This window comes from Coregonus clupeaformis, unplaced genomic scaffold (genome assembly GCF_020615455.1).
Source record: "Coregonus clupeaformis isolate EN_2021a unplaced genomic scaffold, ASM2061545v1 scaf0006, whole genome shotgun sequence".
Taxonomy (NCBI): Eukaryota; Metazoa; Chordata; class Actinopteri; order Salmoniformes; family Salmonidae; genus Coregonus; species Coregonus clupeaformis.
Genome location: NW_025533461.1, coordinates 1,087,708 through 1,103,392, shown reverse-complemented (window position 1 = coordinate 1,103,392; position 15,685 = coordinate 1,087,708). Strand labels below are relative to the sequence as shown.

At 42.2% G+C, this 15,685-nt stretch overlaps 1 protein-coding gene across 6 annotated transcripts in view; it reads right to left on the bottom strand.

Annotated features, from left to right (window-relative positions):
• Positions 1–15,685, bottom strand: part of LOC121574694 (plasma membrane calcium-transporting ATPase 2-like) — a 184,747-nt gene that overhangs the window by 29,063 nt on the left and 139,999 nt on the right. For all 6 annotated transcript variants that reach the window (XM_045212324.1, XM_041887232.2, XM_045212320.1 and 3 more), the window contains 5 exons: positions 15,186–15,292; positions 13,596–13,830; positions 3,763–3,942; positions 3,192–3,279; positions 2,975–3,081 (listed from right to left, as the gene is read on the bottom strand). In XM_045212324.1, coding sequence (XP_045068259.1) covers positions 2,975–3,081; positions 3,192–3,279; positions 3,763–3,942; positions 13,596–13,830; positions 15,186–15,292 — 717 coding nt within the window. The remainder of the gene's footprint in view (positions 1–2,974; positions 3,082–3,191; positions 3,280–3,762; positions 3,943–13,595; positions 13,831–15,185; positions 15,293–15,685) is intronic.

The following is a 15,685-nucleotide window of genomic DNA, read 5'->3' as shown; positions in this document are numbered from 1 at the left end:
TCTGACTTAGAATATGTGGACAACTACAAATACCTAGGTGTCTGGTTAGACCGTAAACTCTCCTTCCAGACTCATATTAAGCATCTCCAATCCAAAGTTAAATCTAGAATCGGCTTCCTATTTCACAACAAAGCCTCCTTCACTCATGCTGCTAAACATGCCCTCGTAAAACTGACTATCCTACCGATCCTTGACTTCGGCAATGTCATTTACAAAATAGCTTCCAACACTCTACTCAGCAAATTGGATGTGGTCTATCACAGTGCCATCCGTTTTGTCACCAAAGCCCCATATACTACCCATCATTGTGACCTGTACGCTCTTGTTGGCTGGCCCTCACTACATATTCGTCGCCATACCCACTGGCTCCAGGTCATCTATAAATCACTGCTAGGCAAATCCCCGCCTTATCTTAGATCATTGGTCACCATAGCAACACCCACACGTAGTATGCGTTCCAGCAGGTATATCTCACTGGTCATCCCCAAAGCCAACACCTCCTTTGGCCGCCATTCCTTCCAGTTCTCTGCTGCCAATGACTGGAACGAACTGCAAAAATCTCTGAAGCTGGAGACAGTTATCTCCCTCACTAACTTTAAGCATCAGTTGTCAGAGCAGCTTACCGATCACTGCACCTGTACACAGCCCATCTGTAATTAGCCCACCCAACTACCTCATCCCCATATTGTTATTTACATTGTTATTTATTTTGCTCATTTGCACCCCAGTATCTCTATTTGCACATCATCTTCTGCACATCTATCATTCCAGTGTTAATACGAAATTGTAATTATTTTGCACTATGGCCTATTTATTACCTTACCTCCATAACTTACCTCCATAACTTGCTACATTTGCACACACTGTATATAGATGTTATATTGTGATATTGACTTTATGTTTTGTTTTACCCCATATGTAACTCTGTGTTGTTGTTGTTTTTATCGCACTGCTTTGCTTTATCTTGGCCAGGTCGCAGTTGTAAATGAGAACTTGTTCTCAACTGGCTTACCTGGTTAAATAAAGGTTAAATAAAATAAAAAATAAGAAAAATAATAAGCGTAAAATAAAGAACACATTGCTATAATAATATATAGCGGAGGAAAGCTGAGAAAATAAAACGATGTTAGGCCAACTACGCTAAACATCGTTTTCTTTCCTCCGCCGAAGCCTCAGTTTTCTTCAGACTCCTCGTTAGATTTTCCCATCTTGCTATTGTTTGTTCAACTTCACTTCTTGTGGCCTAAAATATTTGTCATTCAAAGTAAAGTTGTGAATGAGAATAGCACATTATAGTTACAATATAATAGTTATAATATAATGGACTCCGACTGACATAAAAAAAATTCCCATTTAAAACCATCAACTTTAGGACACTGAAGACTTCATTGAAATATTTTGATTTTTTTTTTCATAACTTTCATTTGTCTTAATGATTTTATGATATTTTAATTAGTAGGATTAGGCTTTTTGGCTGTTTGGTTCCCAACGGCAACGAGGGATTCTTTTTTTTATCGGCCTCGCATACATGCATCATTTCTGTCATTAATTGCTTCGCTTATTTGTTCAAATTTCTCATTCGATGTTTCTAGATTTTTCTAGATGTTTCTAGATGTTTCTAGATGTTTCTATCTTGCTATTGTTTGTTCTGTCTCTCTCATCATGGCCTACCATATTTGTAGGTTTATTCAAAAACAACTTTCTGAGTTAGCCCAGTACGCCGTTGGATAGATTCCTTGTTTGATCATGAAATAGCACAGCAGGAGAAATCATCCGCTATTGGAAGAGAGAGAACAAACAGAAACATATTTTCTGAGCAGACATTTAGCGCTGCTTTGGAGAAACTTAGCCATGATTACATTGTTCTCTAGCATCTGTAAATATAGCATATTTATTGAAATAGGTTCAAGCAAATAGGAACATAGGCTATTTACTCAGAATATCACCCATGCACAGCCCTGCTGTCTACTGACTGACTCCACCCCTGTCCTCATTACTGCACCAGTTGAAGTAGGTTAGGTATCCTCTGTCACATCACAATGTCATCAATATCGACGAATGTCTGTCAATTATCCCTCATAGACGATACTATCATAATATCACCTAACTGAGTCATTGATTATTCTGATTCAGATAACTGAATAGACGTAATTTTGTCATTCCTTATTTTATATGTGAAACTAGCACCGTCATATTGTACTGTAAGTGCATTGCAGTGACCTGAATAGCAATGTCACAGTATTTCCATATTGTTTGTATCACATCTGTCCACCGGGAGGCGCTCCTGTTCCACTGTAGCTTCAGCAGGTGGGTGTTCTGTATGTAATAATGAGGATGCTGCTTGGGTTGGTGTTGTGGTGTGGTGTTGTGGTGTGGTGTGGTGAGGTGGTGTTGTGGTGTTGTGTTGTGGTGAGGTGTTGTGTTGTGGTGTTGTGGTGTTGTGGTGTTGTGTTGTGGTGTGGTGTGGTGTGTTGTGTTGTGATGTTGTGATGTTGTGGTGTTGTGGTGTGGTGAGGTGAGGTGTTGTGTTGTGGTGTTGTGTGGTGAGGTGTTGTGTTGTGGTGTTGTGTTGTGTTGTGGTGTTGTGGTGTTGTGTTGTGGTGTGGTGTGTTGTGTTGTGATGTTGTGATGTTGTGGTGTTGTGGTGGTGTGGTGTTGTGGTGAGGTGTTGTGGTGTGGTGTGGTGTTGTGGTGTGGTGTGGTGTTGTGGTGTGGTGTGGTGGTGTTGTGGTGTGGTGGTGTTGTGGTGTGGTGTGGTGTGGTGTGGTGTGGTGTGGTGTTGTGGTGTGGTGTGGTGTTGTGGTGTGGTGAGGTGTTGTGGTGTGGTGTGGTGTTGTGGTGTGGTGTGGTGTGGTGGTGTTGTGGTGTGGTGTGGTGTTGTGGTGTGGTGTGGTGTGGTGTTGTGGTGTTGTGCAGTATGGTAAGGTATGGTAAGGTATGGTAGATACAGTATGCATCCAGCCCCAGGTCCCACCATGGCAAAGCCCACGTCAGCCTTCTTCAGGGCTGGTCCATCGTTAGTCCCGTCTCCTGTCACCGCCACCACCTGTCTCTGGTCTGTCAAGCAGCTGTCTATGATGCCTAGAAGACACGACCCAAACCAACACACAGGGGTTCAGTTCAGATGAACAGAATAGAGCACAGTAGAGTGGAGTAGAGTGGAGTAGAGCGAAGTGTGGCCTCTTCCTCACCTTTGACCAGTGTGTGTTTGTCAGTAGGGGAGGATCTAGCCAGGACTCTCAGTTTAGGCCACACTTTGTCCATGAGCTCCTGCTCAACCTACAGAGGAGAGGGTAAATGGACATCTATCAGAACCTGGTCCTTTATCCATGTTTCCTGGAGAGAACATACACTGAGTATACCATCTCTCTCTCTCTCTCTCTCTCTCTCTCTCTCTCTCTCTCTCTCTCTCTCTCTCTCTCTCTCTCTGTCTCTCTGTCTCTCTCCCTCTCTCTCTCTCTCTCTGTCTCTCTCTCTCTCTCTCTCTCTCTCTCTCTCTCTCCTGTCTCTGTGTCTCTCTCTCTCTCTCTCTCTCTCTCTCTCTCTCTCTCTCTCTCTCTCTCTCTCTCTCTCTCTCATACTCTCTCTCTCTCTCTGTCTCTCTCTCTCTCTGTCTCTCTCTCTCTCTGTCTCTCTCTCTCTCTCTCTCTCTCTCTCTCTCTCTCTCTCTCTCTCTCTCTCTCTCTCTCTCTCTCTCTCTCTCTCTCTCTCTCTCTCTCTCTCTCTCTGTCTCTCTCTCTCTCTATCTCAGCTGTAGCGTACCTCTCCCTTCTCATTACGGATCCTTCTGTTGAACTCCTTGCCGTCGATACACAGGAAGTCTTCTCCAGGGTGGATGATGCCACACTTGATGGCGATGGCCCTGGCTGTGTTGATGTTGTCCCCTGTCACCATGCGCACCGTGATGCCCGCACGCTGGCACCTTATAATGGCATCGGGGACCTGCAGGGGACATGCAGACAATATGACATTTAGCTATTAAACTCTCACACTCTCACACTCTCACACTCTCACACTCTCACACTCTCACACTCTCACACTCTCTCACTCTCACACCCTCACACCCTCACACTATCACACTCTCACACCCTCACACTATCACACTCTCACACCCTCACACCCTCACACCCTCACACTCTCACACTCTCACACTCTCTCACTCTCACACCCTCACACCCTCACACCATCACACTCTCACACCCTCACACTATCACACTCTCACACTCTCACACTCTCACACTCTCACACTCTCACACTCTCACACTCTCACACCCTCACACTCTCACACTCCCACACTCCCACACTGTAAATCCAAACTGACTGACGGTACATTTTATTACAAATGACCCCAACAGGAATTGAACCCACGACCCTGTCATTACTACTACCACCCAACTACAAATTCATTCACACAGGACACACACAAGCACACACACACACACACACACACACACACACACACACACACACACACACACACACACACGCATGCACGCACAAACGCACACACGCATGCACGCACGTACGCACACACACACACTCACGCACACACACACACTCACACACACTAACACACACACACACTAGGTTTAGGTCACTGTGGGATAGCTTTCCTCTCCAAACTCATACACCCTGCCATTCTAGCACCATCACAGGAGAACCAGAGGTAAATGAGAACACAGAACACTGTTCCAGCTCTACAGCTACCCAGCTACCGGCCCCAACCACTATCTGCTTAGCGTCCCAAATGACAACCTATTTCCTACAAAGTGCACTACTTTTGCCAAGGGCCCATAGAGAATAGGGTGCCATTTACGATGCAGTCTCTGTGAGAGGAGCGCCAACTCATTTAGAGCATCAGAGGCAGCTAGCGTTGTGGGGGAGGAGCTTAGCTAGCGTTGAGGAGGAGGAGCTTTATGTTAGAGCATCAGAGACAGCTAGCGTTGTGGAGGAGGAGCTTTATGTTAGAGCATCAGAGACAGCTAGCGTTGTGGAGGAGGAGCTTTATGTTAGAGCATCAGAGACAGCTAGCGTTGTGGGGGGGGTCCCTCTGGTCTGGGAGAGTGTCTCGCTGGTGTGGGCGGGTTGTCTGTTGATCTGTTGCTCCTGTGTGAGGTGTTGGGTCTGCAGTTGAGGGCAATATCGTTTAGGGTCCGGGCGAAGGGGTGGGCACTGCTTCCTTGTACAGGTGGACCTGGTCGTGAAGGCTGTTCAAGTCCAGGGTGGAGTGGTGGGCCTGGTAGACATTTGGGAAATACTTGCTTTTACCTGCTGTATGGTAGCAGGGTGGAAGTCTTTTCGTGGTAGCAGGGTGGAAGTCTTTTCGTGGTAGCAGGGTTGAGATAAGTTTTTCTATCACTCCCTTGATTGCTGTGGCCACCCTTTACTGCTGTGCTCTCAGGTCATTTGTGCCTGTGTGTATTATTATGTGGCTGGGTGATCCTAGTTGGTCCTCAGACAGAAGGTCTAGGGCGCGCTGGGTGTTTGGACACCAGAGTTTAGACACTGTGTGTTTGGGAAAAAGTTATGTGGCTTGTGTATGTCCTCAGTGGGTGTGGGGGGATCGTCAGGAGGGCTATCAGGGTGGCTGACGGGGGGGTGCTCTGAGGGGGTTGGGGTCCCCAGGGCTTGGGGTTCTTCATTTGTTTGTCTGGGTGTGATGTCGAGGCTATGGTCAGGGTCTAGGGTGGACTGTTCTGCTGCGGTGTCGAGACTTTGGCCAGGATCTGAGGTGGGCTGTTCTGCTGGCTTCTCTGCTGGGGTGGCCAGCTCTCTAATGGGTTGTTCTCTGTGACCTGTCATTGTTCTCACCTTCTCCTCCAGCACTCTGATCCTCTCCTCTAGTGCTCTGTTCTTCTCCTGCTCCTGCTCTTTCTCCTGTTGATGTTGTCTCACCACAGTCCAGAGTGCAGACATGTCTCTCTCTACCTCCAGCTCTCCAGGTCTAGTTAAGGGGGTGTTGTTGTGCTGGACTGTTGTCTGGGTCTGTGCTGACTGGAGTGTGTTCACCTGCTGTTCCAGCTCCACCTGCCTTACCTCCAGCTGGGTGAATTTATCCTTCATTTCAATGAGGGAGTAGTACTCTGTGCTGGGAGGTTGACTTTCCGCTTGGGGTTGCTCGTCTGTGGGGTTGTTTAATGAAGAGGTCTGGTCTGACCCGCTCGGGGTAGGGGTATCTTTCTCAAGGGAGAGCTTCTCCTGCTGAGCTATTTCGTTGATTAGGTGAAAGTCCAGCTGAAACTGTTTGGGGTTGCCCTGTACCAATACTGTTCCAGATATATAGAGATTTACAGTTGAAGTCGGAAGTTTACATACACCTTAGCCAAATACATTTAAACTCAGTTTTTCACAATTCCTGACATTTAATCCTAGTAAACATACCCTGTCTTATGTCAGTTAGGATCACCACTTTATTTTAAGAATATGACATTTCAGAATAATAGAAGAGAGAATTATTTATTTCAGCTTTGATTTCTTTCATCACATTTCCAGTGGGTCAGAAGTTTACACACACTCAATTAGTATTTGGTAGCATTGTCTTTAAAATTGTTTAACTTGGGTCAAACTTTTCGGGTAATCTTCCACAAGCTTCCCACAATAGGTTGGGTGAATTTTGGCCCAGTCCTCCTGACAGAGCTGGTGTAACTGAGTCAGGTTTGTAGGCCTCCTTGCTCACACATGCTTTTTCAGTTCTGCCCCACAAATGTACTATAGGATTGAGGTCAGGGCTTTGTGATGGCCACTCCAATACCTTGACTTTGTTGTCCTTAAGCCATTTTGCCACAACTTTGGAAGTATGCTTTGGTCATTGTCCATTTGGAAGACCCATTTGCGACCAAGCTTTAACTTCCTGACTGATGTCTTGAGATGTTGCTTCAATATATCCACATAATTTTCCTTCCTCATGATGCCATCTATTTTGTGAAATGCACCAGTCCCTCCTGCCTCAAAGCACCCACACAGCATGATGCTGCCACCCCCGTGCTTCATGGTTGGGATGGTGTTCTTCGGCTTGCAAGCTACCGCCTTTTTCCTCCAAACATAACAATGGTCATTATGGCAAAACAGTTATATTTTTGTTTCATCAGACCAGAGGACATTTCTCCAAAAAGTACAATCTTTGTCCCCATGTGCATTTGCAAACCGTAGTCTGGCTTTTTTATGGCGGTTTTGGAGAAGTGGCTTCTTCCTTGCTGAGCGGCCTTTCAGGTTATGTCGATGTAGGACTTGTTTTACTGTGGATATAGATACTTTTGTACCTGTTTCCTCCAGCATCTTCACAAGGTCCTTTGCTGTTGTTCTGGGATTGATTTGCACTTTTCGCACCAAAGTACGTTCATCTCTAGGAGACAGAACATGTCTCCTTCCTGAGCGGTATGACGGCTGCATGTTCCAATGGTGTTTATACTTGCATACTATTATTTGTACAGATGAACGTGGTACCTTCAGGCGTTTGGAAATTGCTCCCAAGGATGAACCAGAATTGTGGAGGTCAAGGTCACCAGGTCTTGGCTGATTTCTTTTGATTTTCCCATGATGTCAAGCAAAGAGGCACTGAGTTTGAAGGTAGGCCTTGAAATACATCCACATGTACAGCTCCAATTGACTCAAATGATGTCAATTAGCCTATCAGAAGCTTCTAAAGCCATGACATCATTTTCTGGAATTTTTCAAAGCTGTCATAGTCAACTTAGTGTATGTAAACTTCTGACCCACTGGAATTGTGATACAGCGAATTATAAGTGAAATAGCCTGTCTGTAAACAATTGTTGGGAAAATTACTTGAGTCATGCACAAAGTAGATGTCTTAACCGACTTGCCAAAACTATAGTGTGTTGACAAGAAATGTGTGGAGTGGTTGAAAAACAAGTTTTATTGACTCCAACCAAAGTGTATGCAAACTTCCGACTTCAACTATATATTAGCTGACTCAGAGTCCTCGTTGTCTAGTATCCTGAGTTTCCACCTATCGCTAACACCTCTTAACAGAGGGGTAGTGTGCTAGTATAGCACTGTGCCATGTCAGGGGATGGTCTGTGTGAAAGATAAGGTTGCTTATGTTCCCATTTTTATAAAAGTCAGCAAAAAGTGTCTCCTGAATTTCCATAAGGAGCTTCATTTTGTACTCTTTTCGTGTCTTATCATTCTTTACATTCAGAGGGTTCTGTATTTTAATTCCCTCTGAACAGCGGGAGGGTGCTTCTAAGGCCTCTCCATTTGGTTGGGGTAGACTGTGCGACTCTCCTGCCATTGTTGGGCTCAAGGGCTTTGACAACTCTCACTTCACACGTCAGTGCTAATTGAAGTTGTATCTCTTTGTACTAGCAAGCTTGGTAGCCTTAGCATTCAGTCCTTTTAAAATAAAATATATCATTGTGATGTATTTTTCTTCTTGGTTTTTGAAAGTAGAAACATAGCTTCAGACTAAACATGACTCAGTCAGTTCCAGGTTGGATGGTGTTTTCAGGTTTCTGTTTGTTTGCCAGAGCATTTGCTGTATAGCTTGGGAATAGTAATCCTTGGTAGTAGAAAGCCTTCCAGGTAAGTCCAGGTAATTCCGTCCAAACTCAGGTTGTAGGTTTGCAGTTTTGGTTTGGAATGAAGGTTATGCTGTGGAAGGTAGCATCCTGTATATGTCCCTGCCAGAAAATCAAAATGTATTTAACTCTATTTTTTGTAAGAACATACTGAAAAATGGAGGAGCAATGTCTTTGAGCTCTCTCTCTCTCTCTCTCTCTCTCTCTCTCTCTCTCTCTCTCTCTCTCTCTCTCTCTCTCTCTCTCTCTCTCTCTCTCTCTCTCTCTCTCTCTCTCTCTCTCTCTCTCTCTCTCTCTCTCTCTCTCTCTCTCTCTCTCTCTCTCTCTCTCTCTCTCTCTCTCTCTCTCTCTCTCTCTCTCTCTCTCTCTCTCTCTCTCTCTCTCTCTCTCTCTCTCTCTCTCTCCTCTGTGCTGATTCATTGCCTAAGTGCTGACCCTAACCCTAACCCAGTTTATGCATTATAACATCAGTATATAACATCAGTATACATTATAACATCAGTATACATCATAACATCAGTATATATTATAACATCAGTATATAACATCAGTATACATTATAACATCAGTATACATTATAACATCAGTATACATTATAACATCAGTATATAACATTAGTATACATTATAACATCAGTATACATGATAACATCAGTATACATTATAACATCAGTATATATTATAACATCAGTATACATTATAACATCAGTATATATTATAACATCAGTATATAACATCAGTATACAGTATAACATCAGTATACATTATAACATCAGTATACATTATAACATCAGTATATAACATCAGTTTACATTATAACATCAGTATACATTATAACGTCAGTATAAAACATCAGTATACCTTATAACATCAGTATACATGATAACATCAGTATACATTATAACATCAGTATATATTATAACATCAGTATACATTATAACATCAGTATATATTATAACATCAGTATATAACATCAGTATACAGTATAACATCAGTATACATTATAACATCAGTATACATTATAACATCAATATATAACATCAGTTTACATTATAACATCAGTATACATTATAACGTCAGTATATAACATCAGTATACATTATAACGTCAATATATAACATCAGTATACATTATAACATCAGTATACATTATAACATCAGTATACATTATAACATCAGAATACATTATAACATCAATATATATTATAACATCAGTATACCTTATAACATCATTATACATTATAACATCAGTATATAACATCATTATACATTATAACATCAGTATACATTATAACATCAGTATCTAACATCAGTATACATTATAATATCAGTATACATTATAACATCAGTATACATTATAATATCAGTATACATTATAACATCAGTATACATTATAACATCAGTAAACATAACATCAGTATATAACATTTACATTTACATTTTAGTCATTTAGCAGACGCTCTTATCCAGAGCGACTTACAGGAGCAATTAGGGTTAAGTGCCTTGCTCAAGGGCACATCGACAGATTTTTCACCTAGTCGGCTCGGGGATTCGAACCAGCAACCTTTCGATTACTGGCCCAACGCTCTTAACCAAAAAGCTACCTTCCGCCCCATATAACATCAGTATACATTATAACATCAGTATACATTATAACATCAGTATACATTATAACATCAGTATACATTATAACATCAGTATATATTATAACATCAGTATACATTATAACATCAGTATACATTATAACATCAGCATACATTATAACATCAGTATATATTATAACATCAGTATATATTATAACATCAGTATACATTATAACATCAGTATACATTATAACATCAGTATACATTATAACATCAGTATATAACATCAGTAAACATTATAACATCAGTATACATTATAACATCAGTATACATTATAACATCAGAATACATTATAACATCAATATATATTATAACATCAGTATACATTATAACATCAGTATACATTATAACATCAGAATACATTATAACATCAATATATATTATAACATCAGTATACATTATAACATCAGTATATAACATCAGTAAACATTATAACATCAGTATACATTATAACATCAGTATACATTATAACATCAGTATACATTATAACATCAGTATACATTATAACATCAGTATACATTATAACATCAGAATACATTATAACATCAGTATACATTATAACATCAGAATACATTATAACATCAATATATATTATAACATCAGTATACATTATAACATCAGTATATAACATCAGTAAACATTATAACATCAGTATACATTATAACATCAGTATATAACATCAGTAAACATTATAACATCAGTATACATTATAACGTCAATATATAACATCAGTATACATTATAACATCAGTATACATTATAACATCAGTATACATTATAACATCAGAATACATTATAACATCAATATATATTATAACATCAGTATACATTATAACATCAGTATATAACATCAGTAAACATTATAACATCAGTATACATTATAACATCAGTATATAACATCAGTATACATTATAACATCAGTATACATTATAACATCAGTATACATTATAACATCAGTATATAACATCAGTAGACATTATAACATCAGTATACATTATAACATCAGTATACATTATAACATCAGTATACATTATAACATCAGTATATATTATAACATCAGTATATAACATCCGTATACATTATAACATCAGTATACATTATAACATCAGTATATAACATCAGTATACATTATAACATTAGTATACATTATAACATCAGTATACATTATAACATCAGTATACATTATAACATCAGTATACATTAAAACATCAGTATACATTATAACATCAGTATACATTATAACATCCGTATACATTATAACATCAGTATACATTATAACATCAGTATATAACATCAGTATACATTATAACATTAGTATACATTATAACATCAGTATACATTATAACATCAGTATACATTATAACATCAGTATACATTAAAACATCAGTATATAACATCAGTATACATTATAACATCAGTATACATTATAACATCAGTATACATTATAACATCAGTATACATTATAACATCAGTATACATTATAATATCAGTATACATTATAACATCAGTATACATTATAATATCAGTATACATTATAACATCAGTATACATTATAACATCAGTAAACATAACATCAGTATATAACATTTACATTTACATTTTAGTCATTTAGCAGACGCTCTTATCCAGAGCGACTTACAGGAGCAATTAGGGTTAAGTGCCTTGCTCAAGGGCACATCGACAGATTTTTTCACCTAGTCGGCTCGGGGATTCGAACCAGCAACCTTTCGATTACTGGCCCAACGCTCTTAACCAAAAAAGCTACCTTCCGCCCCATATAACATCAGTATACATTATAACATCAGTATACATTATAACATCAGTATACATTATAACATCAGTATACATTATAACATCAGTATATATTATAACATCAGTATACATTATAACATCAGTATACATTATAACATCAGTATACATTATAACATCAGTATATAACATCAGTATACATTATAACATCAGTAAACATTATAACATCAGTATACATTATAACATCAGTATATAACAGTATACATTATAACATCAGTATACATTATAACATCAGTATACATTATAACATCAGTATATAACATCAGTAGACATTATAACATCAGTATACATTATAACATCAGTATACATTATAACATCAGTATACATTATAACATCAGAATATATTATAACATCAGTATATAACATCCGTATACATTATAACATCAGTATACATTATAACATCAGTATATAACATCAGTATACATTATAACATTAGTATACATTATAACATCAGTATACATTATAACATCAGTATACATTAAAACATCAGTATATAACATCAGTATACATTATAACATCAGTATATAACATCAGTATACATTATAACATCAGTATACATTATAACATCAGTATACATTATAACATCAGTATACATTATAACATCAGTATATAACATCAGTATACATTATAACATCAGTATATAACATCAGTATACATTATAACATCAGTATACATTATAACATCAGTATACATTATAACATCAGTATATAACATCAGTAAACATTATAACATCAGTATACATTAAGGCGTCTGTAACAGAATAAACGTGTCAAAACTAATGTAGACATTAATACATGTATTTCTATAGCTTCTAAAATATTTTTTAGAATGGAGAAGTAGTGCTCAAATGGCAGTGCGGTGGATTCAAAACAGTGCCCCTGTTAGTCATCTAGGGCTACTACATATCATTGGGTCTGACAGGGTCCTCTACCCCGACCATGCAGACACACCCCCTACCTCTGGTCTGACAGGGTCCTCTACCCCGACCACGTAGACACACCCCCTACCTCTGGTCTGACAGGGTCCTCTACCCCGACCACGTAGACACACCCCCTACCTCTGGTCTGACAGGGTCCTCTACCCCGACCACGTAGACACACCCCCTATCTCTGGTCTGACAGGGTCCTCTACCCCGACCACGTAGAAACACCCCCTACCTCTGGTCTGACAGGGTCCTCTACCCCGACCACGTAGACACACCCCCTACCTCTGGTCTGACAGGGTCCTCTACCCCCGACCACGTAGACACACCCCCTACCTCTGGTCTGACAGGGTCCTCTACCCCGACCACGTAGAAACACCCCCTACCTCTGGTCTGACAGGGTCCTCTACCCCGACCACGTAGACACACCCCCTACCTCTGGTCTGACAGGGTCCTCTACCCCGACCACGTAGACACACCCCCTACCTCTAGGCCTGACAGGGTCCTCTACCCCGACCACGTAGACACACCCCCTACCTCTGGTCTGACAGGGTCCTCTACCCCGACCACGTAGACACACCCCCTACCTCTGGTCTGACAGGGTCCTCTACCCCGACCCCGTAGACACACCCCCTACCTCTGGTCTTACAGGGTCCTCTACCCCGACCATGCAGACACACCCCCTACCTCTGGTCTGACAGGGTCCTCTATGCCGACCACGCAGACGGCCGTCAGCTCATTGAGGATGTCGTTCTCGTTGTCCCAGAGGGGTTCTGGGTCGGCAGGAAAGTCACGGTATGCCACGCAGATGGTCCGCAGCCCGTCACACGCCATCGGCTCGATCACCTTCTTCACCATTTCGTCCTTGTCCCGGGGACGGAACACCCGCGGCTCGCCTTCCTTGTTCAGGATCTTTGTGCACCTGGGGGGACAGAGGGGCAAAGGTTAGAGGTTAGAGGTCAGGGGTTAGAGTTTAGGGTAATAGCCTAGGTAATGTCATTCCGAGTTTTAGCACCACAATACGAAAGCAAGCAAAACTAAAGCCTTGAGTAGATCAGTGATGAATATCATTAATCCAGTACTTGTAGCTGCAATCAATCCCCCAAATCACCCTCTAGCTCCTCAGGGCCTCCCCCAAATCACCCTCTAGCTCCTCAGGGCCTCCCCCAAATCACCCTCTAGCTCCTCAGGGCCTCTGCCAAATCACCCTCTAGCTCCTCAGGGCCTCCCCCAAATCACCCTCTAGCTCCTCAGGGCCTCCCCCAAATCACCCTCTAGCTCCTCAGGGCCTCCCCCAAATCACCCTCTAGCTCCTCAGGGCCTCTGCCAAATCACCCTCTAGCTCCTCAGGGCCTCCCCCAAATCACCCTCTAGCTCCTCAGGGCCTCCCCCAAATCACCCTCTAGCTCCTCAGGGCCTCCCCCAAATCACCCTCTAGCTCCTCAGGGCCTCCCCCAAATCACCCTCTAGCTCCTCAGGGCCTCCCCCAAATCACCCTCTAGCTCCTCAGGGCCTCCCCCAAATCACCCTCTAGCTCCTCAGGGCCTCCCCCAAATCACCCTCTAGCTCCTCAGGGCCTCCCCCAAATCACCCTCTAGCTCCTCAGGGCCTCCCCCAAATCACCCTCTAGCTCCTCAGGGCCTCCCCCAAATCACCCTCTAGCTCCTCAGGGCCTCCCCCAAATCACCCTCTAGCTCCTCAGGGCCTCTGTAGCTCAGCTGGTAGAGCATGGTGCTTGTAATGCCAAGGTAGTGGGTTCGATCCCCGGGACCACCCATACGTAAAAATGTATGCACACATGACTGTAAGTCGCTTTGGATAAAAGCGTCTGCTAAATGACATATTATTAAGTCAACCCCTAGCTCCTCAGGGCCTCTGTCAAGTCAACCCCTAGCTCCTCAGGGCTTCTGTCAAGTCAACCCCTAGCTCCTCAGGGCTTCTGTCAAGTCAACCCCTAGCTCCTCAGGGCTTCTGCCAAGTCAACCCCTAGCTCCTCAGGGCTTCTGCCAAGTCAACCCCTAGCTCCTCAGGGCTTCTGCCAAGTCAACCCTAGCTCCTCAGGGCTTCTGCCAAGTCAACCCCTAGCTCCTCAGGGCTTCTGTCAAGTCAACCCCTAGCTTCTCAGGGCTTCTGCGAAAGAGATCAAAGAGAATTGTATCTCATCTCACATCTCTACAAATGCATAAGGGGTAGAGGCTAAGGGTTGCATTCCTTTCTGGATTGGGAGCTGGAAACTGAAGACATCTATGGTATCACACCCAGCTGTGAACCACTCACTTCTTCAGGACGATCTCGGAGGCACCCTTGCTGTACATCCTGAAGCTTCCGTCTGATAATTTGATGACAGTGGACATGGACTTCCTGACCGAGTTGAAGGTGTACACCTGGTTCAATTAGAATTAGAGACAGAATTAGAATTATAACAACTTTATATAAATAGAAAAACACCATCACCACCACCTCCATCACCACCCCACCATTACTACCATCACCACCACCACTATCATCATCACCACCACCACCACCACCATCTTCACCAACACCACTACCACCACCACCACGTCCATCACCACCACCACGTCCATCATCACCACCACCATCTTCACCACCACCATGTCCATCACCACCACCATCACCACCACCACGTCCATCACCACCACCACGTCCATCACCACCACCATCACCACCACCACCACCATCTTCACCACCACCACCACCATCACCACCACCACGTCCATCACCACCACCACCACCACCACCATCACCACGTCCATCAC